General features: G+C 45.1%; 1 protein-coding gene across 7 annotated transcripts in view; it reads right to left on the minus strand.

Annotated features, from left to right (window-relative positions):
* Nucleotides 1–190: 190 nt before the first annotated feature.
* The window catches only part of ARIH2 (ariadne RBR E3 ubiquitin protein ligase 2), a 36,121-nt gene continuing 19,575 nt past the window's right edge, over nucleotides 191–16,736 (minus strand). For 3 of the 7 annotated variants that reach the window (XM_068907293.1, XM_068907299.1, XM_068907294.1), the window contains 13 exons: nucleotides 15,992–16,055; nucleotides 13,766–13,913; nucleotides 12,920–13,041; nucleotides 11,877–11,986; nucleotides 10,694–10,811; nucleotides 9,126–9,176; nucleotides 9,007–9,028; nucleotides 8,634–8,783; nucleotides 7,352–7,503; nucleotides 6,086–6,229; nucleotides 5,672–5,740; nucleotides 4,120–4,203; nucleotides 191–3,648 (listed from right to left, as the gene is read on the minus strand). In XM_068907293.1, the coding sequence (XP_068763394.1) occupies nucleotides 3,577–3,648; nucleotides 4,120–4,203; nucleotides 5,672–5,740; nucleotides 6,086–6,229; nucleotides 7,352–7,503; nucleotides 8,634–8,783; nucleotides 9,007–9,028; nucleotides 9,126–9,176; nucleotides 10,694–10,811; nucleotides 11,877–11,986; nucleotides 12,920–13,041; nucleotides 13,766–13,913; nucleotides 15,992–16,055 (1,306 nt within the window). In that variant the 3' untranslated portion in view covers nucleotides 191–3,576. The remainder of the gene's footprint in view (nucleotides 3,649–4,119; nucleotides 4,204–5,671; nucleotides 5,741–6,085; nucleotides 6,230–7,351; nucleotides 7,504–8,633; nucleotides 8,784–9,006; nucleotides 9,029–9,125; nucleotides 9,177–10,693; nucleotides 10,812–11,876; nucleotides 11,987–12,919; nucleotides 13,042–13,765; nucleotides 13,914–15,991; nucleotides 16,056–16,736) is intronic. The other 4 variants (XM_068907295.1, XM_068907298.1, XM_068907296.1 and 1 more) reach the window with 2 other exon arrangements.

The raw sequence follows: 16,736 nt of genomic DNA on the forward strand, positions 1-16,736 counted from the left end.
CCGGGGCCGCGCGTCACCCCGGCAACCGCCCGGCGTGCTGCGTCACCGCGCGGGGGCGGCGCCGCGCAGTCACGTACGCCCGCGTCACCTGAGCTGGAGCGGGGAGGGGGGGGAGGAGGCGGGAAAGGAGCACGTGGGCGGCCGGCGCTGCCCCCCGCCCCCCCCCCCAAATGAAGAGCCGGCACACCTCTAAAATTAGAAAGTCACAATTTATTTCCAATACACCAACCGCAAACGTCTGTTTCCCCTGCCCCTCTCCAGCGCCTGTGAAGAAAAGCTGGGGGGGGGGGGGGCAGCTGCTTCGTGGGACCCCCGGTGCCACCCCTCTGGGACACGGGGCTTCCCCCCTCCGCAGCACCTGCCGCCCCAAAACCTGAACCACCTGACCAGACCCGGGCATGGAAAGGAAGCCCCGGAACAAGTGTCTCATTTAAAAATAAAGTTCTATTTTTCACCCGCTTAAAAAGTCTAAAATTGAAGAGTGCAAGATTATAGTACAGAAACCTCCTGCTGTTCCACATCGGCACGGCCCATTCCTCAGTGCGTGGAGCAGCAGTCATGCAGTTTACGTTGTCAGTAGAAAACTTTTTGTTACAGTCTGGGAAGCCTGAGGACTATTAAGAGATGAGGCAGCCAATGCACTAACACAAGCAAAGCTGAAATGAGAGTAGCAGATGCAAGGGTGAGGAGGTGTCAGGCTGGTGCAGGAATGGGAACCAATGTAAAACGAAAAAAGGGAACAAACCTTCCACAGCTGCAGGGGTAACGCATCAAAGGGAAACTTGTACCTCACAAGCCTGTTTCTAACCACCCACATTCATGTAACCTCACTGACTTTAATAGGGCTGTGTACCCAGCTATTAGAAGGGGAAAAAAAAAAAAAAACAGCCTGTCTTCCTTCCTGCCTGTCACCGGCCTCTCGAGCAGCATCAGGCACTTGACACAAACAGCCCCCATTCCCTGTGCTCTGCAGGTTTCATCTCGGAGTCTGTGACTTTCTGTATGACATTAATACAGAAGTCACCCTGCCTGGGCTGCAAAAGCAAAGTCCTGTTGTTTTCCCAGTGAGCATAGAAACAGGATCTGCGCATGCAAACCAGGACATTCACAGCCTTCTTAAAGGGTGTGTGTGTGCGTGTGTGTTTTAAATAAAGCTGCCAAAAAGGCTCTAGTGTCATGACATTTCAAAGAATTAGGGGGCACTCGATGCAATATGTATTACTACTCCTCAGCCAAGCACCTCAGCAGCCCGGTTAGTAAGTTTGGCCGCAGCTATTCGGCCCAGTTTTTCTACACACAAGGATTCTTAGCCAAGCATTTTTGTGGGGGCATGGGAGAGGGAGGGATGGAGAGAGACAAAAACCCTTCTCATGTAGCTCAAAGCCAGACAACTGTGTGACAACGGTGAGAGTGCTCTTTGGGATTAGGAAACTCCACATACCTGTTCTGCAAAGAGATTGGGTGTTAGCCAGTCACATTTAGACAACAAGAATACCAGCTTTTATCCTAGATTAGTACCATGCACATTACATCTTTAAAGAACGGTTTAAACATTAGCTCTAGACACTGTAAACTGCTGGGTACACAGTAAACTTTCTCCCATGCTCATCCCTTCCCCCGTGCCCAGCATCCCCAGACTTTGGGAATCGCTTGGGAAGGGGAAAGGAAGAGACAGATCGGTGGAATATATTTTGAGGAGAGCACAAAGAGGCTGCTGCTGGGAGCAGAGGAGGGAATGAGGCCAGGAGAAAGGAAACAGGCTGGAAAAAGGCAATATCTACCCCCACGGCTCCAGGCTAAAGAGGGAACGGCCACAGCATTAGTTCACGTGACAGCTATTCCTCTTTTAAACTGATAAATCTCTCTTGTTAAAATCTACCTGCCAAGTTAAATATGCTGCAAATGCCCCTCTCACACATCTCGGGTAGATGAGAAATGGCTCCAAAAAGCAAAGTTAGCTTATTCTGACAAGCAGGAATTTAGGACTTTTCCCCCTCCAGTTCAATCTTTGTCAAATGACATTGTCCAAGAACAACATGAGAGTACAGGGATGCACCAAAAGCAACGCTTCCAAATGTGGCATGGAAGGGAATCCCATGACTTCCCCATAGAAGTGAAGATTTGTTCACATCAGAGACTCCAGCTCCACCTTACTGGCCTGCATACAACATGTTCCTGGCGCAGGTGACATACATGCCTGTGAAATCTTAACGCATGACCTGCTTCCTATAGCAAACAGGCAAGCATCAGCATTAAGTAACCATTTTCATGTCAAGCCCCTGCTAAGATGAACTGGGTTTTCACATTTTTATTTTAGTGTATATTTTACATTAGAAAAAGAACGTTAATAAAAAAGTTCCACATGCTCCTAACAATTAATTTTCTGATAAGTCCCCACCAGCATCAATACTAATATACAAATAAATTAATTTTGTCAGTTAATTTTCTGCCTGGCTCTGCACAAGCAGTGCACCTGTATTCAAGTGCCTGTCCACATTGCCAACATGTGCCAGGGAACGTGTTGTACATAATCGTTCCGCCTCCTGATGTAGTGGCGTTTAGTTTCACCTTGATGAATGCGATCAACCTTTCTCAATCATGTTACCTAGCAGGCACAACTAATCTTTACCAGGTTGTATGGCACTGTTATAACAGGGATTGTTTCATTCTGCAAAAGCCCCAAGCCTTGATTAAAAACTGTAATGCTATTATGCCCTCGTCATTCACTTTGGCAATACAACGCCCTCCCCACAAAAACAAGTAAAGCAATAATCTACATGGAAGACCTAAAATTCATCAAATGCAAGGATCTGACTTGACTCAAGGCATGTCCCCCTGTGCTAACCCAGTCTCTCTCCTACAATTCCTCTGTTCACTTTCATTTATGCCGCAGGATTTTGCACAGCTGATTTATGAGAGAGGAGATGCCACATGTAATTGCACTAAATCATAGCCACTGCTGGTACTGTCAGGTCAGACACAGCAGCAGCCACTCTTAACACCAGCCACTCTCCCATGCAATGCCAATGCTACAAAGCCCTGGTTAGAGGAGGATCAGGAAATCTAGTCGAGTTATTTTGTAACCTCCTTCAGGGCCTGGGAAGATTTTTGGGTCAGAGGAGGGGAGAGGGGGAAAAGCCCATTAAATTTACAAGCAGATTAAGGAAAAACACTCCACTGCCAATTTATTTTTAAAAAGGGTTGTGTGTTATTCTAAGGTTTGTTTGTATAATTGTACAACCGTTGAAAATTACATAAATTGTAATGATCTAATACTATTAACAGCCATTCAGAGAAAAAAATCCCTCCCCTTCTGAAACCATCAAGGGCAGGAGGGAAATGTCCCAGGAAATATGCCAATCTGAACTCTGGCCTCTAGCCTGGCAGAAACAGAAACAGAAAGATAAGAGAACAAACTGGACTAAGATGTGGTGTTTGCATGTGTCTGACTTGCAAGGGGAGGGGTGGCTTTGTCCTTGGCCATGTTCTCCCAGAGGCAGTGCCTGCTCATCACGGTGAAGCTGCCATCACTTCACTCGCTGCTCTCACCCCTGCACTCTGTCACTTCCTCCTGCCTTATGTGTCATGGAAGTCTTTCAGCAGGGTCCTCCGTCTCTGCTCTGCTATGTGCATCTGATTCTCCAAGTCCTGGAAAAAAAGAAGGCAGAAACCGTTAGCGTGAACTCCTCAGAGAGGGGTTCATTTTCTTCAGGGAGGTACTCTGCTCTAGTCTGAGAAGCACCAATCTCCACACTGCATATGCATTCTGGGTCACAAGGGTTTCTTCCTCTTGACATGGGCTCCCTCTGCAGTTACCTGGCTCCTGCTCTGTCTTAAAAAGCTAAGGAATCTGCTCTTAATCAACGAGGGCTGAATGCAGCTTCCTCCAGAGCTTTACTGGTCCCATTTCAGTTCTGCAGGACTTACTCAGCCCTCCTCCCCTCCCCTGAGGCAGTGAAATCTCCACCTCTGCAACATCTGTTGCCTACAGGAAGAAAGGCCAGACTCAAGATCTAGTTTCTCAGTACCCTCCCTTGACCGCTTTAGCTCTCTGGCAGAGGTGTTAAGCCTGTCCATAACAAAATCTGGCCAGCAGACTCAAGCAAGCAGAAGACTCACCCCTCTGTCATAGCTGTCTGCTCGTTCCACCTTCCACGAGAGATTTTCAATTTCAGCTTCCAACTGGGCCTGCTGGTATTCAAACTGCAAATAGCACAATTTCACAGTAAAAAGAAACTCGTTCAGTGGAGCAGCTTCATACCACAAGCTATGCTTGAAGTGCAGACAAACGCGTTCTGCTGATCGCTGTGTAAGCGAAGCAGGTTCGTGCCTCCTCCCCATCTACCTTCATCTATTCATCCTCAGCTGCACATTATCACTCCTTCCAGGAATTCCTCATGTGAGCACTCCCTGACCTGCATCACTCAAAAATTAACCATGCCAGCCTAAGAACAGTGAAGTGACAAATATCTACTATCTCAGCTCATTTTGCCAGAAACAGGTTAGGAAATGCTCACAGGAGTAACACTGCAGGCAGAGCTGAGGGCCTGCTAACCACAGCTGAGGGCAGTAACTTGTTCCACTGGCAGTCAGATCCAGAAGAGAACATCTGTCCACTGCCTGGCGAATACACCTAATGCTATGGAGAGCTCCGATAACATATTTTACTGGACAACTAAGTCAAAGAAACAATCTCTTCTCAGACTGGTATGTCCAGTGAATTCAGGACTATTTTGGGACATGTCCAGCCTCCAAGCCAGCAAGGAGCCGAGAGCAGGAATCAGAAGGTCCACAACTGGCAAAGTTACACTCTGATTCAAGGCTGGAAAAACTATCCTCCAGCAGCTCTTCACATGAAATATGGCCCAGAGCAACATGACAGTCTAACCAGGGGACAAAACTACACTTCCAGCCTCACACCATTCTGGATAAATTGCTTGCTAGGGTAAGTGCTGCCCTGGAAAAATAAATAATGTAACGTATCAGATGACTGAGCTGTTGGTGAACCCCAAATGAAAAGGAAAGGTGCAAAACCACACGTGCTTGTCCTGTCCTTACCCCAAACTCAGGAAAAGAAAAGCAAGCAGCTCAGCACTCACAGAATCTGGTAACTCCCCAGTTAAACAACAATTTAGTTAGTAGTTTTAAGGCTGAGACTTCTCAAGGAAATGTGCCTTCGCTAATTCTCTGCGCTCCAGCTGACTTTCTGCTATTCCTTTTGGAGTCTCCTGGACAATCAGCCTGTTACCAATAACTCTCTTGCCTCGATAAAAAGCAACAGATAGCAGTGACCAAGGCCAGGTACTTGTTCGTGGCAATCCAGAACCATGAAAAGTCTTTAGGAAAAAATCCTAACATATTGAAAACCATAATTTTTGCATTATGTAATAACACTAATACATTTATGGAATGTGTAAACTAGGTCTTTGAAATGAGACATAATTATCATAGCAACACTAAAAAAAATCTTTACTCAGAAGGGGGAGAACTCAGGTGAGCTGTCGCTTTTTCCCTTTAAGATACATTTGAAAAGGGTGGCAACTATCCGATTAAACAATATTTCAGACAGCGCCAATCTCTGCAATTAAAGTGAGATGCCTGCCTATTCATTTCACCCAATATGCTGCCAACTACACCCCAAGAGACTACCAGCAAAAAAAAAAAGTCTTACCAGTTTCTTCCTGGGACCAGACTCCATGTAGTAGGCATATGGATACGTGTACTGCAGGGTATAACGACACTATCGTTGGGTTAGGGAGGAAAGAAAAGAAGGAAAAGAGTCTTAGACTTGTAAGTCAGCACAATCGCATTTGCGTGACCAACATCGACAGAGGAGCTATCCTTCTGACAAGGGTGACTGGGCATCTCATGGCGGAATATTTTACCCCTTCCTTGGAAGAACGGATACAGCTAATTTCACAGAGGTCAATTCCAGCTGATTTTTGGCTGGCTCATGTTCTAGACCAGAGATACTGTCCCACATACCCATAATCTCCAAATTCCCCTCCTTTCACTTGGTATTGCGAATTTAGCATTCCGGTGCGTACATTCTCTTCTCTGTGCCAAACAAGCCACAACTACCTACCTTTGCAAGTAGCTTTGCAGCATTTTGTAGGTATTGCCAGTCTATCCATGTTCCCAAGTTGTTCATAACCCTTTCTTGAATTTTCTCCTGGATTCGTTGGTATGTCTGTGCCTCCAACTGCAAACTTTTATTGTGATTCTCCCACTGCAACAGGGGGGATGAGGAAAGAAAAGATAGCATCAGACCAGAATACTGCTGCTGCAGAAGCACAAGCTCTAGCAAGCAGAAATTGTAGTGGGGCAGGAGTCCAGCGAGGCAAGACATGCTGTGGGAAAGAAAACAGCAAGGCAGCACCTCCTGTAGCAAGTAGCGGAGGCTGTATACAACAGACTCGACAGCAGCAGAAAGCAGGGAGCAAACCTAACTCCTGAGAGTGGGGATGCCCTCTGATCACGCAACAACCTTGTGACTAATAAGATGGAAAGTAATGGTGATTCCTCTACTTAAAAGATTTATACAGAAGGGTCAAGAGTTTACATTTACATTTAACATGGGCTCAGTGAACTCTAACATCCACGTACACCCTGTAAACATGGCAATTTCCCAAAGCCTATTGGTTTAGAGAGCCAAGCACGAACACATTTGTTTTGTCGTAAGACTCGGCTCATGGTATGAAGAATAAACTCACTCTGATGGGGAAACAAGTGCACTGAAAAGCAGCAGCATTGAACATCTACCACATTCTCTTCTAGACAAGCTGCTTTAGAATTGCACTGTCTGGCCAGGTGCATCGAGTCTGCCGTGCAGACAAAGGGGCTCTGACTGCCTCACTGCTTTGCAACAGATTCTAAGTTTAAAAAAAAAAAAAATAAATCATTGCATGAAATTTTATGAAAACTTTGCTACAGCCAGTGGACCTTTGAACATGGCAGAGTTTATTTCTTCTTGGTCTCTTTAAAGACACAGTGCAAGGAACTCTGGAGTTCCCTGATCCTGAAAGGAAATAGTTGGAATAATATCTATCTACATCCATTTACTACAGCAGCACTCATCTTGCAGGAAGATAGGATAGCGGCACACAGGTAACACTGATTTCCTCTAGCTTAAGGAAACCGAGGAGCGAATATGATTTGCTTTGTGGAGGACACTACTGGTTTGGATGGGACTCACAGGGGAGGATTTTGAGCAAGAAAGAACAAGGCCTGACAATTCTGCACAGATTCTCTTTGGGCAGTTTCTTGCATGGAGATTGTTGGCAATGACCTTTGCACCAGGCAGGGAGCGTTAAAAGGCTACAGCAGCTCTGGCCAAAGAGATGTCTCCTACCCTCTCAAAATAGAACAAGTACTTCTTAAGGGCCTCCCTGGCCTGTGCTTGCTGACTCTGGTTTACAATATCAGGATTCTCTTTGTACCGACTGCATTCGTAGTACTCGCTGCCATGAGTCTTCCAGTCTCCCAGACACATCCAGCAGAAGTCTGCAGAAAACAGAAAAAAAAACCCCCATGGTGATACACAGAAAAAAACAGCTCTAGGAAAAGTTTCAGGAGACATAGCCCATCTGTTTTCAGATATTTCTGCTAAGCTGAGGAACACACATTTTGTCACATCTTGCATAATGGAACGCAACAGGTGAGCCAAAAATACCAGCCTGTCTTGAAGGTTTTTGCCGTACAGCCTCCCATGCAAGTATGGAAATAAACCCTGAAGCGCTGCATTCTGTACACCCCAAGAGGCTTGGACCAATACGTAGGACCATACTTGCGCACTGCACAGGCTGTCACACCAGATTATGGAAGAGGCAGGCTGCAGTCTTATTTGCAAGTTGCGTCCTCCATCCCTGCCATACGTGAATCTCTGGCTGAATAAAATATGAACGATCCAATCCAAAAGTGAACAAACTCACACAAAAGTCTGCCATCAGCTTTCTCAAGGAGAAAATAACTACCCTGGTAACTCTAGACGTCAGTGGTTTACGACACTTCAAGTTAGGTTCGGTTCCCACTGTACTGGGAAGAAAGTGGAGGAAAGAGAGCAACAGTGGAACCTGCATGGCAGTTTTCTGATTTCAGGGGAAAGCTGGGAGCGTTCCGCTGGGAAGGAAAAAGGATGGAAATTAAGTCGCTACAACAGGGATCATTTTCATGTCACTCGTAACGAGAGCCTGAAGTTGCTATTTCCAGAGTTCACCAGCATTTCGAGTGCCAGTCACCATGGTACCTTGGCACGTGCTTGCTCACCCTTGTCACAGAGCTCCATTAAATCACGTCCAGTGCTGCCGAGAACCCCAAAGCAAAGGAAATGAGAGAGGACAGAAAACTTTAAACATCTTCCAAATAAGGTTCTGATATTAAAACGTTTCCTAGTGGTACATTTAACACAGAAGGCTGAACATAGGCTATCTCAACTCCAAGACAATAGAAATGAATTCTGCCATGAAAAGAGCAGTGCAAGAACAGGCCATCGTTTTGTAGCACTACACCACAGGCCAAGGACAGTCAGGCAATTACTTGCACAGGGGGTGGACTGAGGAGTCTAGCACATAACGTTATCCAGAACGATTCAAAACTCCTTCTGCAGTTTCATCTGAGTTGGGACTCATTCTTACTATCAGTGAGCAAAAAGAAATGGCTCAGTTCTGCCAGTATTTTCAACTGATGACAAGTCCATTTACATGGAAAGCATTTCATTCCCTTCTGAGATGGTTTTCTGCTGTTAACATTATGGACACAGATGGAGACTTCTTTATACAATGGACCTGTCAGGGAGAGGGAGCCAAAACAGCACTGAATCAGAACGCAGCTGAGATCATAGTCAGTGAAAAAAAATAAAGCTATCACACACAAGCCTGTAATTAGTGTCTTTTCCACCTTTTACTAGAGGAAAAGGTATTTCAGTTGATTTTCACAATTTGCCTTCATATCACAAAAAGAGGAGAGAACATCATCACTAAAAAACTGCTTCCAAAACCTTCTACTTACCATGCTTGCATTTGGAGCATTGCTGAAAGAGAAGAGATGGGAGACACTGGTTAGTGGAAAGTGGAAACACATTTCCGCTAAGAACAAGGAGGATCTGAAGTATTCAGGGAACTGCTCACCATGTGATTGCAGCCTCCATTCTTTTCAATACAGATATTGCACTTGGGACACTGGGAAAAGAGAGGTATTTGTGAGACCAAACTCTGTCCTTAGCAACCTTCTGGAGAATGACAACACTTGCATGATTAATTCCCCCTCCCTCTTTTTTAAATACATGTACGCACATGTGAGAACATGAGCATATACATACACCCCTCTCCCCACCAATTCCTGACAGCTCCGTTTAAAAAGGAGGCAGAAAGCCAGGGATGGTGCACTGCAGCACTGGATTGCTGACTCAAGAAAGCATCACCTCCTTGTCAGTGTTCTTACCGCTTGTAAAACTGAAGGTCTCACTAAGCTACCATTTAGCAGTTGCTCAGGTATACAGATATAATCAGTTCACGTATGACAACAGCTTCCATAGCTACTTACAGAATAAGATAAATCAGCTCTGTATCCTGCCTTCAGCAGCCACTAACAGAAGACAGTTAGCTAGTAGAAGGGACTCTGACTACAGTCAGAGCCACACACGTCCTTGCTCCATTGGCAGTCCATTGATCCCCTGCAGCGTCAGGTTCCGTTACACTTTTTAGGTTGCACAGGTATAAAGAAGGAAGTGAATTTTACGGCTTTTTATAAATTTATAACGGCGGGCAAAATGCATGCCAGGACAACGCTCCGTGTAACAGAACCTTACTTCTACAAAGGAGAACAGCAGCAACTACTCTATCACAACACGTTGACACCTTTTCCAGAGAAGGATTGGGATTTATTATCTCTAGTCTGCCTAAGTACTCGCTTTTCCAACAAAACTGAAGCTTGTGGCTAATTAGCACTGTCACATTTGTCATTAGCTATCGTAAAAAAAAAATGCCAGCTAAGAACTGTTTTGAAGTCAGGCCACAAAATCCCCAGATGACATTAAACATTCCAATCTGCAGACGGCTAACCTAGAGAATAAAGACAGAATATCTACAATCTTTAATTAAACACTACAAATTCTACAGATAGACCTGACTGCACAATACATAACAATTTTTTTTCATGGGTCTAAATTTACTGTAAGTATCTTAATGTCTTTTTTACAGATGCTGTCACTCCCTTTTGCTGTCCTTGCCAAATCAAGACTTAACTCCTGCACCTTCCAATTCACAGTACTCTATACAATTGTCCAAATGTAAAGAACACTCGCGTACTATTTGATAGCGGCTCTGCACTTACTGTACCCCCTCCTCTTCCTTTAAACATGCCTCTGCTGATTGTTGGAGGCAGCCACAATTCTGCCTTTTGCCTGTGGGAGAGCAGCACACCTGACTGCCAATGATTTTCACACCGCACCATGACTGCAATAAGGACCGCCAGGTCCCCAGGGATCCCTGTGGCACTCTGGCCAGGAGGGCAGCTGGACTTCCTGCACAAAGTGTTCCCAAGGTGTTCAGCTGTGTAATACCACAGTCCCTAGAGAGCTGGCAGAATATGCCGTCTGAAAAAGCAAATAGCAGAATATAGTGCTGAGTATGTATAAATTGTATCCTGCTTTCCAGGCAGGACTAGAGGTCAAGAAAGAGCATGAAGGTCTTCTTACATCTTTAGTGTGAGCACTGATGTAGTTGGCTGTTTCGGAGTCATCTGCACATTTGGTGAGCCATTTCCGAATGGTAGCACAGTCTGTGGGTGCATGGTACATCTGCCGACATTTGAAGCTTAACAGGAAAAAAAAAAAAAAAAAAAAGACATATCAATTTTGAAGGACGTTACTCAGGAATTGAAGATCTTCTGGTGACCAAAATCTCAGGAGGCCAGGTGAGGAAAGGGATACAAATGTACTTGTGTATTACCAGAGTGCAAAGACCAAGGCTGAGTGTTGCATGGCCAGTGCTCCAATAAACCCCGCCCTCTCACGCAAAAACCTGTGCGAGGATGAGAGTGAACTGAGGACTTCTTTAACAAAACCCACAAGCCAGAGGGCTGATATATCCCTTCCTACAGAGTCTACCCCTGTCTGCTCTAAGGTGACTACAGAGGTCTTGGCACATACCAGTGCTTTACAAGTTGGTTAAATCCAATGATGGATATCAAGCTCCTGTATTAGCATGTTAGATCTTAACAGCCCCAGGTGAGCGAGAGCTGCGTGCATGGAGACACCAGGAAGTCAGGTCTCTAAACCCAGTTGTATCGCACCCCACAGACATTCTCAACAGTAGTAATTCTGGAGACCCAAGAGCAGAAGACATTCCAGCAACCCCATTTTTACTACAAGCTGTTTCTTTTCTTTTTAGCCCTGTATACACTTGAAGTCAGACAAGGATCATTAGCCTTCAACAGACATTTACTCTCGCACCAGGCTCAAAACACACCAGACACTGGTGTGTCTGGGAGTCAAATACTTGTAATAAACCTAAAAACTCAAAACTACCAGCTGATAGCTGTGACACCTTCACATCTACTACCAGAATGTCTTTATCAGTATTGGTAACCTAGCCAAATTAAGAGAAGGCAAGATTTGTAACCCCTTGTTCAATCAAGTCATGAGTTCCCTCATTGTCAGAGCACCCACCTCCCAAGGAGTTTAGGGAGCTAGGGGAGGGCTGACCACCTGAAGAAGTCAGATCCGGAGCGTCCAATTACTCAAGCCAACTCAAATTACAAACAACTCCAGCAATGCGTTTGAGATGCTTCTACACCCTGAATCTGTTGGCAAGCAAACGGAGCGGCCCTGAGGACAGCATATACTTTCCCCACAATCTTTAACCTTTTCTGTTTCTTACCAGAAGACCTCATTGCAACGATTGCACTGCACTCGCCGGGCTTTCGGCTCCTGTACCTGTATGACCATAGGGCAGTCTGCACCAGGACAAAGCTGCAGCTGAAAATGGCTCTGTGAACATACCAAGGTGGTAAGATTAGCAGCGGGCGCAGAAGAACATTACCAGTTTAAGTTTAACCACCCTTATCCTCAAAAATACACAAGCCAGTATTTCCTACTGAAAAAGACAGTGGAAACTGTCACTAAATGTTGGCTAACAGAGCAAACAAACCTCCTTCACATTAGGAAAGGAAGCATTAGGTACTTACAGCTTCTCTAGAAGAGGGAGTTCAAAATGTAGATTACAGACCAAGTAAGAAAATTCAAACTCAAAGCAACAAAATCAAACAGCTCCACCAAGACACGCTGAACAGTTTTACTACATTTGAGCTCTTCCCCCATCCTCGCCTTATGCCCCAGAACGTACTCATCTGCCCTCTTGTGGGGACTCTTCCCTCCCTCCCAAAGAGTCTCTTATTGAAGACAGGCAACACCACTCTTCCACACTGCCCCTGCTTCTTGAACGCCCTCACTGTTCCCACTCTCCAGAATACTTCCTACACATTCAACCTTAATAATTTCTTCTTTAGTTTCAATAAAACTCATGCAAAGTGTTATAAAGCAAACCAATACAGCTGTGCTGCACTGAGATGAAGGACTTATATTTCAGAACCTAAAATATCTACGCAAGAACAAGGAAGAGTTTAAAAATGCAGATCAAAGTTTTAAGTTCTCAGCTGCAACACTCAGAGAACTCTGCTTCAGGAAAGTAGCCAGCAGCAGCTAAGGAGTTCCTGGGTGACCTTACAGCAGAATCTACTTTGGCAACCTGCTCGAGTATTTTGTCAGTGAGCCCTGTCCTATAGCCACAGCCATGTCATGTTTATCAGAGACAAATTTGCTGCAGTTACTGCATTTCTAATGAAAGATGCAAGACGCTGCAAACAAAATTTCTGCAAGTCATTAGCGATTATAATTGACCCAGGGTACTTTAAGAGACAATACCTCCACATAGTCCCTGAAGAGGTAGCGCCTGTATTTATCTTTCAGCTCCTCACTAGGCAGCAATGGAAACACAAAGTCTTCTGGTGTTCGAAGTAGGCAGTCCTGAGCCATGCAGGAGACCCCTGTAGAGAAAGCAACGTTCCAGCACAGTGCAACATGTACTAGGGAGCGAACGCACAGACAGCATCCAACACAGTTTCCTAGGTGCCATCTGTTGTTGTGGCAAGAGGGACACAACTGTGAAACAAATCTATCAGGGTTGCTGAAAAGCTGAAGCCCAACAGTATTCACTGAAAGATGACAGGGCACAAGTGCATCCAAGACCAGTAAGTACTTCACCCAGTATTCACAAGGTCAGGCACTTAAAAGTAGAAAGTTGCATGTTACTGCCAAGCCAGCGCAAGGGACAGGCTAACAGAAGCCCAAAGCAACTCTGGCAACTACTGCTTTCTACCTAACAAAAAGGGAACAGATGCTTTCATCTACAAACACTGCAAAGACATTGAAACTATACATCATGAGAGATGCAAACGCAAAATACAGCAGATCCACAACTTCTAATTTGTTACAGTCATGCCCTTCACATCACAAAGGGGAGAAAGAGCATCACAGTGGATCTACGGACTTGCAGGTTCTGTTAGGCAGGAGTAACACACTCCACGCAGTGTGCCAACAATCAGGTCAGACTACTAGTTAAAATTAAAGACACAAGTAGTTTGTCAGAAAGACTCATTCCATGTTCCATTTCCTCGTTATTGTGATGTTGTTACAGCAGTTCAGCCACTCAGCTTCAGAATGGTCAACCCACTGAATACAGACCCACTACCACACCCGCCTTGAACTCACCAACTCCAACACCATCCTTGACAAGCACTGTACAATGCTGCTCCCAACAGCTGCGGCAGAACTGGTGCTGACAAGCCAGAGAGAGCAAGTTCTCCTTCCGGACAAACTGCATGCACACTGCACAGTGATGAGAGGAATGTACCATTGCCTAGGAGAGACACAAATCAGCATTACGGTGAAAACATCCCAGTTCTCCCAGAGCATTCTCACCTCATTCACAGTCACCTTCATCATCATCTTTGTGATAATGTCTCAGGTGAGCTCCAGGCCAGAAGGGGTTCGTAAGTGACTGGTATGCTGGGGTGCTACACTGCCCCGACAGCCAGTCCTTCTCAGGAGCCTCTCATCTCACAGAGCACAACAGATTCACAGCCACTGAACAGCTCCTTTTCAGTCTGGCACTACCCAGAACTCAGCTTTGCTTTTCTGATATATACTATCTCCCAGTTTGAAAAATGAAGAACTACTCCACTGCACTGGTCTGGATCTCCCCTTTGGTAGCACAGAACTGATCACTAGACAGCAGAGCTAGCCCTTAACGCATCTTGGCTCACCCGTGGGACCTGAAGAACTAGGTCTAGCACAGCATCATCAAAAGAAAGGCTCTACAAAGCTGCAAGCAGGAGTTTATGTTCCTATTTCCCCTTTCACAGAGAAGCCATATCATCACTTTTCATCTACTTAAACCTTTGCTACCCTTTGAGAAGCCTGTGTGAGACAGTGCTCAGCCTCCATGCATACCACTACATGCCAGAGATGCTCACAGAGGAGCAGCAGCATGAAAGCCCAGCCACGTGACCAGCAGAGTTCATTTTATAGCAGGACTGCACGAAGAAAGGAAGTAAAGCACCTCTGTTCTAAGCAGCACCACTTATGGACCAGAACAAGACTCATCAAGTCAGCAATGACTAGGTGATCGTCTAGATCAACCGCTCAATGTGAACAGCAAGCACACTACCTCACACCTTTGTATGCTGTCCCTCTGGGCTCATCAGTATAGCCTCTGCCCACAGGGTTAGTTGTTGTGCAGGTACTCAGTATGAAAATCTGCCCCAAAGTGGCCCCAAAAAATCATCATTCTGCATTAGGAGCCTGAAGCACAGGGCAACTTGGCGTAGCTCATACAGAAAGACTGTAATCAATTTCCTACCGAACCAGATTTATCAAGTCTTAAACCAACCTCTTAAAGTTAAGATCTTTCTTCCCAAAATGAAGTCACCATTGCAATAGAGGATACATAAGTGACAGCAGATAAAAGAACTAGACAAATCTCAAAACGCATTAAAAAAGAGCTCATGGGACTCATTTGCAGGTATGTCAAATGACAAAGAATTTTTCTGGAACCTGGGCCGATTACAGTTTATTTTGAGCCCATGAAGCTTACTCCTGCCAGCTGTTTAAGTGTTTTCACTCTCACCTAGTTACAAGTCAGCTCAGATGCCAAACCAGGCTTTTAGTATATTTAAAGCCCCCCTCTCCCCCTTACTGTTCCCTGCCCCGAAGGGTCCTTCTCGGGTGTAATAGGTTATCCTTCAAAATCTGACACAAGGCAATCTGTTCCCGGGGTTACTGTAGATTGGACTGAGATACCCGCTGTGAATAAATTCTGTAAACATGCAATAGGAAGCTTCTATATAAAGGAAAAAAAAAGTATTCAAAGATCTGCATAGCCCTGGCTGCAAAACATAAGCTGTTGGTTCAAATATCACTACCGACTGGCTCAGCAGGAACATTACTGGAAGATTTAGCTTAAGCATCCTTGAGCACAGTAGCGCAGCAAACTCAGTCATCTCAGGAAAAAAATCTCTGTTCCAGTCACAAACAAGCTTGTTCAGGCTGCGCAGCCAGAACTCGCCTGGAGTGTCTCTTACAGAGAGCAGAATCGGAAGAGGTAACCAAGCCCACGCACTACATTCTGTAGCATCACTCATGCCAAAAAAGTATCTTGATTTTCTTGAGGCTCCACAATATTTAAATTCCTATATAGGGCAAGTAATGCTCGAACATTAACTGAAGGACAATAGCAAAGCTGTTATTTAAATGTTAGATACTTCTTGAATGCGCTCTCATTGCAAAAGCTGAAACAGCAGTGAGTTGGGGCGTAAGGCCTTGAGTCTGCAAAAGGTTAATATGGGACAGACTACGCAATTAGTAATGCAGTCCTCGAATGAGGTGGATCAAAGATGTCTCTGCCAAAGGACAGACCAAAATAGTTAGTATACTTACATGTTTGGATGAGGTGGGCTGAACTCGTGCTTCTACTAGCAACTGGGCAGCATTAGACTTGTGCCTGAAACGGGCAATTGAAGAGCGATCAAATCAATTTCTGAAGGCTTTTTGCTTTAATTTGATCCTTCTCACCTGAATAAATAATAGGCTCTGTGCGAATGGTAGCACAGGCTTCAAGGAAAGCATAACTGTGTCCTGTGTGAGGCTCTCACACAGCGAGTGGAACTCTCATCAAAAAAAACCTTTCTGATAGTTTCTTCAAAATCAGAAACAGGGATAACATTTCACCCAATAATGGACCAACATTTCCCTTACAGAAAAATATCCATCAAGCGCTATAAGTCTCCCACCTGCCTCCCCCTTAAGTTGCCAGAAAAATAACTTTTGAGGATAAGATTTCCTACCCACATTAGCATTTTCACTGCTAGATCAGCCCTAAGCCATCACCCATGATAACACACTGCAGTGAGGCTCCTGGAATATGAAGCTGTCTATCAGCAGCACTAGAATTAAATATGCCCTGCTGTTTGTGATTTCCACCGCAGTGGAGTGCCTTCATCTCCAATAAAAATTCACCAAAGAATTCAGACAATAGAGTGCAGCACCAGTGTTTTGACTGGGCTGTAAACTTTCCCTTCCCACTAGCACTTTTTAGTTGTATTAGGGATTACTTCAGGATGTCACTTTACAACAAATGCAACCGTAGAAGGAAGACAGAAATTTGAGGACCAGATCAACCAGG

This window comes from Struthio camelus, chromosome 14, assembly GCF_040807025.1.
Source record: "Struthio camelus isolate bStrCam1 chromosome 14, bStrCam1.hap1, whole genome shotgun sequence".
Lineage (NCBI taxonomy): Eukaryota > Metazoa > Chordata > Aves > Struthioniformes > Struthionidae > Struthio > Struthio camelus.